Here is a 17,060-nt window from a genome sequence, read left to right on the forward strand (position 1 = left end):
TATGTTTTTTTAAAGAAGTAATGGCAAATTTGTTTTCACTATGTGTAAATACTTAAATATGCATTCTATATATGTGTCTGTATATGTCTATATATTCCATATGTGCGGTATACAGTTGTTTCTAAGGTGTAACACTGCATATATTTAAACTTTCTTGACACTTTATTGTCTCAGTTTATAGTTCAACAAAACAATCATGACCCAAAGTCCACTTACTAGCTTTCTCTGGTACATTCAACAGCAGTGGAAGTCAGCTGCAGCCGTCTGTGACGCGCAGACTAAACCTGCTGACAACACTTGTTAACATGGTTGTGGCCGGGATTTTAGGGACCCTGAGGTCATGAGTCAAAGTCCTCAAGTGCCAACAAATGCACCTATCTAACAACAAGTCTCATATCCTCTGATTATATATTTCTTCCAACATTTTAAGAACTTGGACCAAAGTCGAGAATGAACTCTGACACTTAGCAGAAAGAACACACTACTTTTCCAAGTTTGTGACTCACAATGGCACAAACTTGGAAAAATTAGCTAGAGGTTTTCTTCCACTTCCCCTGACTCAAACATCAAGTTCCCTGCAGTGACGTTTTACTTTGCTGACAAATCAGGATTTCTGTGAAAATATGAAGAAATTTGTCTTGCAAAATCACCACAGAAATGTGCATGTCATGCAGTGTTTAAAGTTTAAAGTTAAAGCAATCCTCTTATTCCCTACTGTGAGGTCCACCGATGAGGTGAAGTCAAGTCAAAGCCAATGGACTCACTGACTATTAATGATCACATCTATTGTGATTGTGGTATGTGTGGCGCCCCCCAGAGCTCAAACTCAAAATGCTTCAGCAGGCCCACACCCAAACACAGCCTGAAGATATGTACTCAGGTTTGTAATGACTGGACACATTGTTCTCCTCATATTACTGCTTTTCAAAAAGTGCAAAATGGCCCAAATCCATCATGGCATACTTTCATGGTCCAGGAGGTTTATTTGTAGAGCACACTGAGCAAGTACAACTAAGACTGACCAAGTGCCACTTCAGGGGACACTAGAGCCCCCATGGCCCCTGTCCCTGGATCCACCTATAGCCTGAATCCACTGGCATACCATCATAATTGTTTTGTCATGTTACTTTATAGCACTGTCCTGTAGCACCTATGTCCAGTTGGACCAGTAAGTTGTGTGAGGGCACTTACTCTTGTTGTTCTCTCCCATCTAGAACTTTGCTTGTGATGTATGAAAATGTCATATGTACGTCGCTTTGGATAAAGCCGTCTGCCAAATGACAAACTGTGATTGTAATTGTAATACCTGGAAGTGAAGCATCATCCTGTTAGACCTCGTACTTTCAAAATAAAACCTAACGTAGTGGCATTTTTTAACCACCAGATGGAGACAATGAACATTTTTGGTTATAACAAGAAACCAAGCAAATCTATGTTTAGTTATGCAACTCTGTGTTGTTTGTAGGTTGTTTTCCCTTTCTTACTTACTTACTTACTATACCATTTTATAGTGACAGGAAATGAGCAAATATGGGAATATGGGTGCTGTCAGATGCAACACTACAGTGCTACTGCCAATTATACTTTAGAAAGAAAAGCACATTGTTATTAAAAAGATTCATAATCAATTCAGAACTTTTTCGTCTCCAAAATCTTTGTATATCTATTTTGCCACCATCACTGATTTGACTCTTTTGCAGCTTCAGAAGCGCCTTCAATTTCCTTTGTGCATTATGGGACAACATGTGACAATCAACAGATCAGTCAAAATGACCTGTTTCTTAGTTTGCTTACTGACTTTTTAAATCACATGTGAACACACTGTTTAGTCAAGTCCTGTTCAGAATTAGCAATTTGGATGGAACTGGGACACACTGCTGTCTCAAGCAGTCAGCGAGCAGCACATAGAACCATACAGACATTGTGACAATTGTGATATTTCTGCCTTTATTAGACAAAATCAGGAGAAAAAGAGCAACATGACAAAGATTCAGACTCAGTATGTTACTTGTACTGATGGACGGATTCTTAAACCTCTCGAGAGAGCATGTAGTGCTTTAGAACCTTGATGTTATGGGTCTTTTCAGCCCACTGAGACATAACATGAAATACTGGGCTGTGCATATTTTTAACTGTAATTCTAACTATAAAACAAAATACCAAACATAAACCCTGTTACAACCTAAAAATGCATTTCTTTATGCACAAGAAACAGTTACTGAAATATGACTGTAAACCTGCCATAAGAGTAAGAACATTGGTCTGCAGATTTTTAATGGATACAGTGAAGATATCAGTGTTACTTAAAAGCAATCCATTAGGGGCAGCTTGGTCAGTGCTTTTTTTAAGGATAAGGAGAGCTATATTCAATCATTTTCTTATTTTAAACATATCCCATGAGCAGAACATCACCAACAATCAAATGATCCCAGTAACGAGTGTAATCTGCGTATTGAAAGCCTGATTTATTATGTTCCTCTGTGCCATAGAGCTCTAAAAACAGATCAAAACATGTCAATGAGCCACAGCGTTGTACTGGTTTTGGCATTATCATGTCATTTTTGACAACAATAACACAAGATTTGTCCTGTAGAAGTTGTATGTATGCATTTTAGTGGAAAGGAAAAACACACATACACAAGGAGAACATGTAAACTCCACACAGTAAAGATCCAGTCAGGCCTTCTGTCATCAGGTCTGGACTCAGGATACTTTCTGCTCTGAAGCAACAGCCTTAACAACTGAAAACCACATGGCATATGCGAAAATGAAACTAAGTAAATCCCCAGATGAAAGCTTTCTTTGAAGCAGTTAAAGTTCATATTTATATTCTATACAAACACCGTCACACTCGTCACTGTACAATCTTCAACATCCTTACTCAGCTTGCATTCCAGCCAGTCCTCATGATGTGAACACTTTATAAACAAGTGCTTGGTGACAGGGAGGCAACACAGCGTGAATACTAACACAGTTCACAGAGTAAATCCTGCCGTGGCTCTCAGTTCTTCCTGCTTGGCCTTTCTGTCCAGAAACTGCAGGTTGATTTGCTTAGCAGGGCAAAGCAGGGTCCTGGTGATGGCCGTCACTATGGTTCCGGCAGGATCCGGCCTCACCTCGAAGTGTTTTATCAACTTTTATAGAAAAAAAGACAAGCAGAAATGCATGAAATGGTATTTTTGACAGGCTTTTTAAGTATGTGAGGCTCGAGTCCAGACACAGTCCATATTCCTGTTAATGATTACCAACTGCTAAATTATGACTGTGGTTTTTAGGGGTGAGACTCAGTCCAAAGTCAGATGACTGATATATGGGTTTATCAAAACTAACAAAAGAAGAGCAGCCAGACGGCTATGCTGCGGTTGCACAGTTACTACGGGTCAGTGCTGCTCTCTGAATACAGCTAAAAATTAACTGATGTCCAGGGAGTGAAAACAGGGGGAGGTGTTTTAACTGCACGCATACAAAGCCACAAAGTGCTGGTTTGGGTGCTAATCAGCAAACATGGCTGGTGCTTCAATCATAGAGAGCTTTTTCATCTGACCACTGACAGAGGATGCAGTCCTTGGAGATATTTTCTTCAAAGTATCAAAAGGTTCAGGACAGTAACTTGACTATTTTACTGAATTTTATGTGTTTACGTGTTGCTCACGTAGAGGTTTTCTTTACCTCTTGCTTCAGTTGCCTGTGCTCAGTATTGTTAGATCAATAAAAAAATCACAACTGATGCTTTCAAGGTCAAAACTAATCTCTGCTTCTTTTCAGACTATTCACCTATACTGCATTGCTTAGCCTGCTGCTGCCACTGCACAGCTCCATAAAAGCAGGAGAAAATGGATGGATGGATGCGCAACAAACCTCACAGACATTTGCATTTCTTAATCTACAGAAAAGCATAGTAACCACCAGTGATGAATGATAACAGCAACGAGAGAGAAAGCAGACCTGTAGTCAAGCTGTTCTTACCCTGGACAGCAGGAGATACATCTCCAGCTCAGCCACTCGCCTGCCCAGACAGGCCCGGATTCCAAAACCGAAAGGCACCGAGCCAAACGGGTGCTGCTTGGATTTCTCTGCTCCTCGCAGCCAGCGCTGCGGCATGAAGGCGTGGGGGTCAGGGAATATATTCTCATCGTAGGACACACTGTAGTGGCACAGGTGGAACAGCGTCTGTGAGAGATGACATCCCCATACACCACCAGGTTGTCAGAGATCTCACCACCATCCACACATAGTATGTAAAAAAAATATATGGAACTGGAATGCAGTTAGTTAGCTGCATTTCAGGTTTTTGTTTTACAATAATGTGCTCATTTTGGCCAGACAGAGAAGAGTGGGTCCTCACTGAGGACAGTGAGAACATTTTCCTATGAACCAGGGAGCCTTTCAGGACGTGTGTCATGTCTGACATGTTTCTCACCTGTTTGGGAAATATATAATCTCCCACCACAATCTCACTGTCAACAGTGACACGGGCGTTTCCTGGCACCACCGGATACAACCTGGCAACCACAGAACACAGTGAGGAGTAAAAAAATGACCTGTTTGGCAAAAGCAACTTTTCTTTCAATCTAGATTGAACTCCTGCTCCGGCTTTTTTCAGTTTCCTGGAATTTCAACCAGAGGCAGTAGTAGATTGTGCTGAGTCAGGTAAATGTCAGTTCTTCAATTCTTATATTCTTACGACATACTGTACATTACGTTCTGATTTAATCTGGGGTTTGTGCAAACTTGGTCAATAACTGTGAAACCTGTGTAGGGTTAACCAACGTCATTCTAAAAACAGCTCTGGTTTGATTGCTTCAGCTTCATTTTGAGTTGGCAGACACACTGTTCTTGCTCTTCCCATCAAACTCTCAGCAAAAAAGCACACATAGAATTTTTCCAAAATGTTGAATAATTCCTTTAAGTGGCAGCTAAATCTATATTTCATACTGTCATTTATGGTATAAAAGGTCTTGTTTATCAAAGGATAGATTTTTATTTGTTTGGTAATAAGATAGATGTCCCCATTATAGACCTCAGGTGATGTTATGTTCTTTCAACCAGAGCAACGACGTAGCTCGTGGTCAGTGAAAGACCCAGCAGCTCCTGCAATCAGGTTAAAGTAAAAATGAAGAATCCCTCTAACCGCAGTGTCTCTCTGATGATGGCCTTCAGATACGGCATGTGAACAATGTCGTCACTGTTGGGCACCTTGTCTCCAGGACAAACACTTGTCACTTCCTGGTATAGCTTTTCTTGGATCTCCGGATACTTCGCCAAGAGGTACAGAGACCATGAGACAGTATTGGAGGTCTGCAACAGAGAGCGACACAGACTGTCATCTTGTGTTTTTTGATGTAATATTTCAGTTTTGCGCCCTCTAAAAATATGGCTAGATTAGACCTGGGTTTATTTGGCTGAAAAATGAACATTTGGTTAATTTCTAGGTCACATAAAACTACTGTTTCAACATTTCAGTGCTATATTTCTAATGTGAAGCAGGTCTAATACCTAATACTGAAAAACAGCAATTAAAATCTTAAAACAGTTACAATAAGGCATTGTGTATTTATTGCTGACAAAAAAACACTTCAAGCCAATAACACAAATAATGTAAGAAAAGCTAACTTCTACACAGTAAATGCCCCCTTCCACAGAGTGCACACACTCTGTATCCACTCACTGTGTCAACTCCTGCCAGCAGGAGTTCAGTTATGCTGCCCAGGATCTCAGTGACCGTCATCTGATCATTGAGCAGCAGGTGTGTGAGGTACGCTCCCTCCACGTCCTGCTTCAGCTGCACCTTCTCCTGGATCTCCTGGATCTTTTTCTGCACCAATTCATCAGCTGTGAGACACAACAGAAAATGGAAGAACCAACAGTAACAGGAGACGGGCTTGACACTTTTGCCCACTAGATGGCAAAAGAAACACAACGTGAGAGATCTTGTTCCTACATAGATGTGGAATGAGGGCTGCAGGACCGGTGAGGTGGACTTTGTCATTTGAGGGAGTCAACAGAGTCTAGGTACCTTGAAATTATTTGAGAATGCAAACTGAAAAATGGTCATTTGTGACAACAATCAGTCGTGGGCAGGGACAGAGAAAGGGCTGTCTATTGATCTACAACACGAACACGACCAGGCTGGATGTTAAAGTGAACTAAGCAGCTGTTCAAGGGTCACAGGAGCCCCCTATAACCAGGTTCAAAATGACAGTGTGCTTTTTGAGACTCAGGCTTTAATTTTAAACTGTTTTTGAGTTTTACAAACCTGACAGGTCAAACATATCTCAGTCCAACCATTTAATATTTCAAATTCCTGAAAGAGGAGAGTGATGACGTGACAATTTTCATCTTTCATCTGTAAGTAATATAAGGTACAACATAGTGTGTAAAATTATTTTTGTGCAAGTTAAGACCTGTCACAAGAAATAAAGTAACCAAGATAACTGAGAGAAACCTGTATCTAACATGACTGCATTTTTACATTTGACAGGCATAGTCAGCTAAATGTAATTTACTTCCATTGTAGCAGGACTGAATATTAAACCTCAATACTATCTGACAACCGGTCTCAAAACACCGTAACGTGCTGAAAGCTGGATTTAAATGTTTGGCGAGGCTCTTAATCTTGTTTACTCACCAGTGTGTTTGCAAATTTTAATTCCTTCGGTGCAAATCACGTATACTTTACAGTTTTACGAACCATTTTCAAATGCAGCTTTAAATTTGTGAATGTTTTTGTTGTTCTGTCCCAAGCAGCCATTGGTTTCCGTTTATTTCTACACAGTATTAATTAAGTAACATAACTTACTGGATGTATAACTTTGCTGAATGAACGATAACATTGAGACAAAACACATGCTTCATTTTAATGTTGTAGGTAAAGAAAATCAGGGTGGAGGAGATCAATTTTCAGCAATAAATCTAAACCTTTACTGATATGAACATGACTTATTACATATTAATTAACAGCCCTCTTTCTGTCACAAAATGGCCTAAAACATGCTAAACTTTAACTCACTGGTTGAAATTGTTATTGCTCACCAACTTTGAAGAGATGATCCCAGGCCGCCACAAACTGTTTCCAGAAAGGCAGGTAGGGCCAGGTGGACTTGGGGAATAAGACGATGATCTGGGAGAGCCGGAACATTTCCCCCACGGAGAGGATGAACTTCTGGGTTTCCTCAGGCACCACCTCCTTCATGCAGCCCAGACGCTGCTCAAACAACACTGAACAGATACCTGCGTTAAAGAAAAAGTTACTCTACACAGACGGTTTGGCTTCTGTGACTGTCCCAGGACAGAACAGGTGATTTCAAAATAGCATGCACTGGTCTGGGAGTTTCCATCTGCATCCGATCATTCAACCAAGGCTCACCTGCCGTCACAGTATATAAGCCCTGCTCTCACTCAAATTGTCTGTTCATCGCCGCGGTAATGACAGAGACCTGGGCAGAATCTGTTAAGTACCTTTTGATCAGTTTTCCGTCAGGAATGTAGGCAGGCAAGCAGCCATTCCTGACTCTGCTTTCTGTATGTGCTCAGGTGCCTTCAGTCCGCGTCCTGAACACCTGTCTAGCCTCCTCCTCTTCAAGATCAACCCCAAATCTGAAGTCTCTTGACTGCCCTAATCTGTTTCTGACAATAAGGAAGATTAAAAGACACTGAACCTTATCCCGGTCTCTGTCCTCTCTGCTTTAACTGTGGCATTTGGGTCCTGCCATCAATTAAACTTAAACACTCCTGTTTTTGCTCATTCTGCCTGTCTGTCCATACCTTCAGTCACTTCTCCCATTCCCATGCATTTTCGTGCCGCCTTCCCTTCAGCAGGGCTGATATAGGGGGAGGAGGTAGGTGAAGATGGTCAGGTGGGCCCAGACCAAAAAACACCTCAGACCAAAAGGTTCACAAAAGTATGTTGATAAAACAGTGTCTAATCATATCACATTATCACAGATAATCATATAATGCACCTAAACCTACCTTTGGGATCATGTACCCTGCTGGGGTCAAACCTGCATTATCTAATCAGCTCTCAAGGCCAAAAGACACACCAACTGTGTCAAAGTCAACACTCTGAGCACATACACCGACAGGTTGCTCTTCAAACAGCAGCCTAAATCTGCCCCGCCAACATAAAGAGGTCAGTGTGTCATTACAAAACACTCAACACGAGTGAGGCCGACCTGAGACAGACTTTCAAGGACAGCTGTTAGCTCTCTGACAAAGAGTCAAGGACACTCACAGCAGAGCTCATAGCATTTCCTTCTATCATCTACCATGGCTGTATTTTAGAGATAACACATTATATGATAAAACACATTATTTAAAGCCAATTCAAAGACACAATCAGTCAATCAATCCATAAAAACACAAGGTGATTATGTGGAGGCATAGTGGTTCAGGTTTTCATTTCAAAAATAATGTTACGAAAGAAAAATTCCTGACAAACAGTTGATTATCTTAACCTTGATAACCTTGATCATTGCCATGTACCTGTCGTTCATGTGTTACACTTTGTTTCAGTGTTTCTGGAGCTGGACTTTTGATGAAGAAATTCTTCCTGTAAAAACCTTTCACAACAACTGACAATAATATAAATACTGTAGTTTCTTTCATTCTTTTAAGATTTCTTAAACCAGCAACTATGAGTAGTATGTATTCTTCTTCTAGTTACCTCAATATTACTAATCAAGATGTTTTCTAGTATCTAAAAAAAAAGAGTTTCCACAGGTGATTAAATGGAAACATTTCATTTGATATTATTTGAAATTATCCTCTGCTGACCTTCAAAAGCAAATTTGTAGAGTTCTCCAGCCAGGTCATTCACCATCACTCCCCTGCCGCTGGTTTCCCTCAGCCAGGCCACTCTTTTGATGAAGTCTGTCACCACCTCGTTAATGATGTTAGAGTACGAGGAGACGTGTTTGGGCTTCAACATCCGCGGATTCAGGATGCTGCGGATGCGCTGCCACTTGGGCCCCATTCTACAAACAACAATTAATCAGAAGATATTGGCTTCCAGACTCAGATAAAGTTGTTTGATACCTAAACTAATCAAACTGGATCAATTCCTTTTATTGTTCTAAACTTAAAAGGGCTTAATATTAGCTTAGAGCTCAAGTAAGGCAGGCCTGCATTAGACCATTTCACTGGAAACTTGAAATTATGCCACAGAAACCCCCACGAAAAACATGCAAGAAGACCACCACCTGACCAATGGTGACAAAGGAAACTGGGTCCCCGGGTGCCGGTCGGATGGCAGCCCACCGCTCCTGGTCTGCTGCGGAGGAAGGACGACCAGGATGGTTTAACACGGAGGACAAATTTCACCAATTGCATGGTGTGTTTGCATGTATGTGATGTGTGACAAATAAAGGTTATTGTCCCTCCCCCTTCTTCTTCTTCTTCTTTCTAAGTAGAAATTTATTCCACTTGGACTCTTGTTTACATGCCTTTTTTCTGAAACCACCAATGAACTGATCATAATTAAGTGTTGTTCGTGTATCCAAAACCTGATACATACTATTCCTCTGTGTCATCCATTGTTGTGCGAAAACACATCATTAAGCCACATTCTGGCAATGAGTGACATGTTCCTTTATCATCATGAACACACACACTGCAGTTTATTTTAACTTTATCCCACATACACCATCCTACTGCCTGAAATATTCAAAGTCTGTATTAAGCCACGTGCCCCACCACCCTTTTGAGTGATGTTTGCTTAAATCTAGAGCCAGGGGTTGTTGAGACAATGACATGATATATGACTATGACAGACAGGACAGGGAAGTCGAAAAGTATGAGTACGTGTGGCAAGTGCTGCCACAACAAGTCTGACAGGTGAACAGGGAATACCAGCGACGATGAGCAAAGAAAACTATGCTCATCATGCCTGGGTCTGCCCGGATTGAATGACACCTCTAGAGCATAGTTCCCTTTCCACGCCTTAACATTTGTTATGAAGCTCTTGGCGATATCTGTACTCTTACACAAGGACAAGAATGAGCTGCAGGGGCCAGCCTCAACCCTTCTCCCTCCTACACGGTGCTTTGTTTATTAACCCTTTCACCTATGGCAATACATCCACAGCAAAGGTTCAGGGCATTTAATCATTCGCAACCGGACTTTGTCAGTTTGTCATGGAAGACGTTTCGCCTCTCATCCGAGCAGGCTGATGAGAAGCAAAACGTCTTCCAAGACAAACTGACAAAGTCCAGTTGCGAATGATTAAATGCCCTGAAGCTTACAATGACCTGGATGAATGCGAATATTCACAGGCATCCAATGCAAAGAAACTGCAACTCAGTACAGTAGTTTCCCTATTTTTTTTTTTTTTTTTTAAGTTTGATTATTTATTATATTCTACAAAACTTTTTCAAGGCTGCAGCTGCCAAATTAAGCGGAAATACTGTGTGACAGGTCAGATCATTATGGTTTAAAAAGCCGGAAACCATGAATCACACATTTGCCTCAAGGGTCAAGGGGTGTTGTATGATGTACATATTACATCCCGCACAGCATAAAACACCCTCTTTCCTGAGATCCTCCGGACACTCTATACTAAATTTTGTGGTATTATAATTAAACACAAATTTAGTCAAGAATATGCACCATGTGGACATACTATACAGTAAAATAAAACTAGATTTAGCTGAGGACCTGTCCTTAAACCAGTTTTATGGATCTATAGGGATATGGAAAGCTGGGGGTTCTGAAATCAGAGGCACATCAGGAAGTGTTCCTCCTCTAAACTACTACTGAGACTTTAAAAATCCACAGTTTGACTTAATGGTGGGGTTAGTCATTGTAATCCAGTACACTTTTCGTCAAGTTCAGTGAATATCTACTTGTGGTCTGCTGGCTGTCTGCTGTGTGTGTGCGCTGAAAAAAAAATCTGGTGTTTGTGCGCAGGCTGTGCAAATGGGAAACAAACAAAGCGGCTCAGACTGAGCCACAAAACACCATTCCAGCCAATCAGCAACAGGTGGTGTTCATGCTCGTACACAGGACAAAGGAGGGTGAGATGGGGTCAGATTACATTGCAATTACATGTGTGATCACATTGTGAAGAAAAAATGAAAAAGAAGTGTAGGCAGAGGCAAAGAGCTACGCTAACATCGCTGAGGCTTTCAAGCTGTGGAGAGACCTTGGAGAGTTGAAAGTCATGAAGGCAGAGGTTGCTCTGGTTCTGCTTGATAGCAGATAGGTAACATCAGTGCTGCTATGCACTTATGTAATGTTGTGATTTGTGTGTATTGCCCAATAACATTCAGCTTTCTTTTTAGTTTGCCAAGAAATGCTGTTGTTATGATGTTAGCAGCAGGAGCAGGAAAACTGTTAGTATCACTGTGCGAAGAGACAGGCTTAAAGAGGCTGTTTCACTACCAAGCTTATTGCTTTCGTATTTCATTGAGGGAGAGCAGGGTCGATCAACAGCATCCTCAAAAATTAAGCCTTATTTGGCATGCATGCTGTTTTTAGTAAACAACTTTTCCAGCGTTAACACTACATATGTATATGCAATATGGATTTGTGACAAAGAAGTGTCCCAAATCTATACTGTAAAGCTGGAGGATCTATGGTGTGTCACTTACTCTGTCAGGGGGCCTTGGGCCTGGTTCCTGAGCTCTCTGTAGGTCCTCCAGTGGGGCATGTCTGTCCGGACTGGGTGTCTCCCCTCCTGCCTCAGCACCTGCTCTATCAGGTCAGCACTGGCCACATTCACCACGACCATAGGGCCATACTTTGACTTCCACAGAGGACCGTAGACCTTGCTCTGCTCAATCTTTGAGCAAACAGAACAAGTTAATGACTTACTTATTGGATAAGATGTTCAATGCATAGTTCAATTCACACAAGTGTAGACCTGGATTGCTATTAACACAATGAACTGCTTGCTAGAATCAGCAAATGATGAACAATTCAGATGTTTAGATGTGGAACTGATATGTGTCATATATTCATTCACATGTGGCTATAAGCTCAAAGGGTCAGTTCACCCAAAATCATAGAAAAAGCATTTCTTACTTTCTTCAAGCATATCTGCAATGAAGGCCCTCTTCATCGCTAAAACTTTGCTCTACGTCTGCTTCAATAAAGTGTGAATAGAATTCCACAAACTGTTGGTGCAGAGTGCATTTTTCAGGTTTTGCTTTTGTAGAAACACATATTTAGTCTGGTTTGCTTATTTCAGCATGATTTTTTAAGCACAAGCCAAAATGATGGAAAGAACTGACTAGAAGTTTGGAATGAAGGCAATTAGTTTGTTCAAATCTGTCACATCTCCTCTCCAGGGTGTTAGGGCAAAAAGAGTAGGATACCCATGTCTTATTCTTTTAGTAAATAGGAGAAGATATAATAAAGAATTCCCATGAGTTTAGATGCTTTGTCTATAGATTTAGCAAAATTACTAATGGAAAGGTAATTTTGCTGGAGTAGCAGTTTGTTGGTATATAGGTAAGAGATAGACGTGCCTGTACTGTGACAGAGTCAAAGGATACACAGCAGGATATAAAAAGCTTCTGGTTTCTGTTGCATCCGCACGTTCTGCAGTGTGAGCCGTGGCTGATCAGAAACATTTGGCAGTCACGCATGTCGTTATTGCCGGTGACCACCTCTATTCTACCACTTAATTCAACTGCCATTAACTTCAAGCCTCTGGCACTGAAAATTCAGCTGCAACTGAGACATGCCTGTGACATGCAGTCAGTTCTGCCTGCACTCCAAAACAATGGAGCTGAATGGAATAAACGGGCAGTTAGAGTATTCGACATTCCCTTGTCCAGAAACGGTGTCCTGCCTACACCTGCTGTGATTGGTCTTCATGGGACCCTTTCCACTGAAGACACAGTGAGTGCTGTGGATGATCAGGGACAGCAGGGACAGTTTCTGGAAACTGATGTAACAGTTGAACATTTAATATAATATTTTTTTTTCAGTGCTGCTAGCAGTGCCACTCATTATCAATTCATCTCCATAATAGAGGGGTCAAGAAATAAATCTCAGATGTAAAACCAAAATGCACATAAACCCAATACTGTCTGTATGGCTAGATAGTCCATGAGGTGAGAAAATGTGTTGTTTCTTTTTCATTTGGGAAACTGAGCCTTTACTGTACGCATACAGTTATTTAACCCGTCTTCCAGCTAAAGTCGACGCAGAAATCGGGGTGAATAACCGCTCAGTGAATACTGGGTGCACTGTAGGGCAAATGAAAGAGGATCAACGGCACAATAGCGTGTCTGTACGCTCAGTCCCCCCGAACACAGAGGCTCCCACTCCCCGCACCAACTTACTTGCAACTGTTGCATTGTCTTGAAATACCCCTTTACAAAGAGCCAGTTAAAGGAGGCCATTAAACCTGGTCCGCCTAAATCGTCCATAGTCTTCAGCCTGACGTTGTTGTCCCCCACTGTGGTGGTCGTGGAGGAGATGGAGGATGCGTCGCGGCGGCGGAAGTCCTCATAATTCACTGTAACCCTCTGAAGCCTGTGATGCTGCGGACGGATGACTCGCGGTCCGATGTTTACCAGAGACTTCCTGAGCATTTTAACCGTGTAGACCGTCTGTTTTCCGCAGAGTGTGAGATCCAAAGAGGTGTGTGAGGCGTGTGTCTCTGTGACGTGGAGGCTGATAAGAGCGGCTCCTTGTGTGCAGTGGCACAGCGCAGCAGACCACTGACAGCTCCAAGCCTCTGAGCCGACTGTGGACTTTAACTGCCATAAACTCCAGTCTGAAAGAGAGCTGTGAGCAATGTGGTCACCAAGAAAGAATAACCACAACACAAATGAAAGAATGGAATGACACAAACCAGTAGCTAAGAAAGTATACAGTTCTATAACACATACTCAACAAACTGTAAATGGACAAGGCCAAAATAAATATACTTAAGTGTTCTCATGCATTGTAAAAATAAATAAATAATACATTGTGTCTTAACAGACTCACAACAAAAGAAAACCACTCATTTTTCCTTTTGCACATTAACTCTACAAGTCTTAAGAGATACTTTGAGACATGTTCAGCCACCTGGTGATGTGTTGCATTACATCACAGGACAGTGTCTATTAAACGGGAATCTCCATTTTTATCTTCACTGACAAATCTTTGATAAACATTGTAAATTCATGCCAACACTGATTTAAGACAGCCTTTTTGGAATGTGAGAACTCAATCCTGACCACAAAAAGAAACACAAGTAAGTCCAGTTCACTAAACGTTTTGTGCATTTTACTTCGGAGCCATGGAATTTAATTTGGAGAAAAATATGCTGGATTGCTTCGTGGAACAAAACTGGAAGAGGAAACTCTTCCTCCAGAACAAATGGAGCTAAAGATTTCAGAGTTTGTGGTGATGGCAGATGATGGAAGAAGTGAAGAATGCCGGAGAGATCAGCTGAAACAATATGAATCCTTTTTGCGCCTGTCTGTGTAAATATACTCTGGGGGCTGGGCCATGGGTTTGGCATTCAGGTCATCAAATTGTAAACATGGCAGCTGCTTTGGAAATTTTTGGAAACATTCCTCCGTAACTACTCGCCATAATTCTGTTCTTAAAAACGTCAGACTCTAAAGACAGCCTCCATTCTGCATCAGCAGAGTCAGATTTGGAGAAAAATCTGCTGTTTTTCCAGAACTATCCCTTCAAATCAAACTTCCAGAGCTAGAGGAGACTGAAGATGGAGAAATCACTTTCAATGTCTTTGTCCTCTTTGTAACAAAGAGAAAACAGTAAACTTTGCAATAGGAAAGCAGTATGCACATGACTGGATGAACTGGCACTTTGAGTCCCTGGGTTTTTTATCGGGTTTATCAAACTGCAGACAGAGCAAAATATGTGACAGGGAAGTCAGCTTCTAATACATTGTTTTAAGGTTCCAATATACCAAAAGAACATTTTTCTGTCTTTCTACAATATGTTTGTAAGTGAAAGTCACCCTGTTTTTGAGAGGGTGTATGTCACCTGGCTACCAAACATTTATGGAAGTCCAAAGGGGACCATGTTAAAGTGATTAATGCTAACTTGAAAATCTAAATGTATTTCCCACAATTGCATTATAATGTTCCATTTATGTATGTTGTCGTTTAGGCAAAAATGAAAATACAATAATTCAAATTGCAGTCTATTGCATTTACATATCACACTCTCTACATATTGACAAAAAACTGGACTGGCCAAAAAACACTGACGCTCTCTACAGGAAGGGCCAGAGCCGTCTCTATTTTCTGAGGTGACTGAGGTCCCTCAACATCTGCCAGACTATGATCAGGATTTTCTATGAGTCTGTGGTGGCTAGTGCTATTCTATATGCTATTTGACTCTCTGACAGTGGTGTCAGAGAGGAGGATGCTGACTAAGCTTCGGACTATCTTGGACAACATCTCACACCCACTTCATGATGTGCTGATCAGGCACAAGAGTACTTTCAGTGAAAGACTCATCCCACCCAAATGCACGACTGAACGCCACAGGAAATCATTCCTGCCTGTGGCCATCAAACTGTACAACTCCTCCCTCTAAATGGCCCTTGGACTTTTTCACTCCCTGTCAGATCTTTCATATTTATTCTGCAGTTTACTGCCAACTTAATACAATAATCATGTGCAATAACCAACAGTTTAATTACTCTGGGATCAATAAAGTATTTCTGATTCTGATTATTTATCAAGACTCTAACTCGCTTTAAAGGTCCCATATTATGAAAAACCAACTTTTTCTGGGTTTTGGGGTGTTATTTTGGGTCTCTGGTGCTGCCACACACATACAAAGTGTGAAATAAGACCGTTTGCGCTTTTTCGAGTGAGATACGGATTTCTGAAAACACCCTTCCACACGAGCCATTCGCAATTGTCGGTCGCTAATACGCAATATGGGAACATGTTCCTGCCCACCAGCCAGCGCTCCCTCCCCATCTCCCCGGTGTCTCTCCACCCACCAGATACAGCGCTACCACAGATCCGCCATTTTGTTATCGAAAGCACGTGTAAATAGTTATCATGTCGAGGCGCTACATGCATTGTTCTGTTGTTGGCTGTAAAGAGCAGCACAAATCGCTCCATCGGCTCCCAGCCGCAGAGGACAAAACAGTGGCATGGATTGAATTCATTTTTGAAGGCACGTCCCCGCTACAGTTGGCAAAAACCTGCTGGTGTGTGCTAACCACTTCAAGGTTTTTCCAACCTCGGTCAGTACGAGGCAGGATTAGCCGAGAGACTTCATCTAAAGGAGGGCTGACTTCCAACTTTGCGTGGAATACCTGCAGAGGAAGGACATGTAAGTATACAAATAATTAGCTGTGTGTTTCTTTTCTAGATTAGCGCGAACTCTTGCGTGTTGTAGCGTGCTTGTTTTGCCATTGAGAACGATGTAAGGCTAACCGCTAGCTTCGAGACTGCTGCTAGAGGACAAACCACCACATAATCAGGGGATCCTCTTTTCAAATTGAGCTCTCCAAAGTTCATGAAGAGAGAGTGCAGAGCCAAACCAGTGAAGACTGAGGCTACATTCGTGTTAACTTTTTTTTTACTCAAAAAACAAACATTTATATTGTACATGTCACACACAAAAAATAAACCAAAAACTACACACTTAACCACAGAATTCAAAGTGCAAAATGTCACTATATTAACAGTTGTTGAATAATCCAATAAATGATACTAATGATTCATGTTTTCTGTGTGTCTGTGTATTGCACAGGGTATATTGATGATTTGATGGACATGCACGTGATGGGATGACTACAAAAATCTTCTGGCCGAGGAAGCTCCAGCTCCAGCTCACAAAACTCATATAGGCTAGATACCTGTAACAAGTGAGAAAATTCAACATTATGTTAGTCAAAAGGTTCTATAATGTCAACATCTGTATTCACATTTTTCTAATATGGATTCAGTGATTCCTTCACTTGTACTGTATTTCCATGTACAAATATTCATGACTGCGGTCAATAAATATTTATTGCATATCTATAAAATGTTTCATGTGAATAAATGTGTAATATACAGTATTTGCTAAGGAAAAACTTGGCTATATGTTCAAGAAAAGATAAGACTAACTTTATTCAGTTT

At 41.3% G+C, this 17,060-nt stretch overlaps 1 protein-coding gene across 1 annotated transcript; it reads right to left on the reverse strand.

Annotated features, from left to right (window-relative positions):
* Positions 1-1,925: 1,925 nt before the first annotated feature.
* cyp27a3 (cytochrome P450 family 27 subfamily A member 3) lies at positions 1,926-13,772 on the reverse strand. Its single transcript, XM_070976635.1, has 9 exons — positions 13,290-13,772; positions 11,589-11,779; positions 8,776-8,975; positions 7,033-7,230; positions 5,669-5,832; positions 5,132-5,298; positions 4,421-4,502; positions 3,967-4,170; positions 1,926-3,134 (listed from the first exon to the last, which is right to left on the reverse strand). The coding sequence occupies exons 1-9, from the start codon at positions 13,539-13,541 to the stop codon at positions 2,976-2,978; spliced, it is 1,617 nt and encodes a 538-aa protein (XP_070832736.1). The 5' UTR covers positions 13,542-13,772; the 3' UTR covers positions 1,926-2,975.
* Positions 13,773-17,060: the final 3,288 nt, after the last annotated feature.

Source organism: Chaetodon trifascialis, chromosome 12 (genome assembly GCF_039877785.1).
Source record: "Chaetodon trifascialis isolate fChaTrf1 chromosome 12, fChaTrf1.hap1, whole genome shotgun sequence".
Classification (NCBI taxonomy): domain Eukaryota; kingdom Metazoa; phylum Chordata; class Actinopteri; order Chaetodontiformes; family Chaetodontidae; genus Chaetodon; species Chaetodon trifascialis.

Bases quoted from the DNA above. Each gene is read 5' to 3' on its own strand.
- cyp27a3 (XM_070976635.1), bottom strand. From the start codon at position 13,541: ATGCTCAGGAAGTCTCTGGTAAACATCGGACCGCGAGTCATCCGTCCG. The intron at 8,976-11,588 runs GTAAGTGACACA...TGTTGTTTGTAG, and splicing joins GCCCAAGGCCCCCTGACAGA to AATGGGGCCCAAGTGGCAGC. The intron at 4,171-4,420 runs GTGAGAAACATG...CATCTCTCACAG, and splicing joins ATTATATATTTCCCAAACAG to ACGCTGTTCCACCTGTGCCA.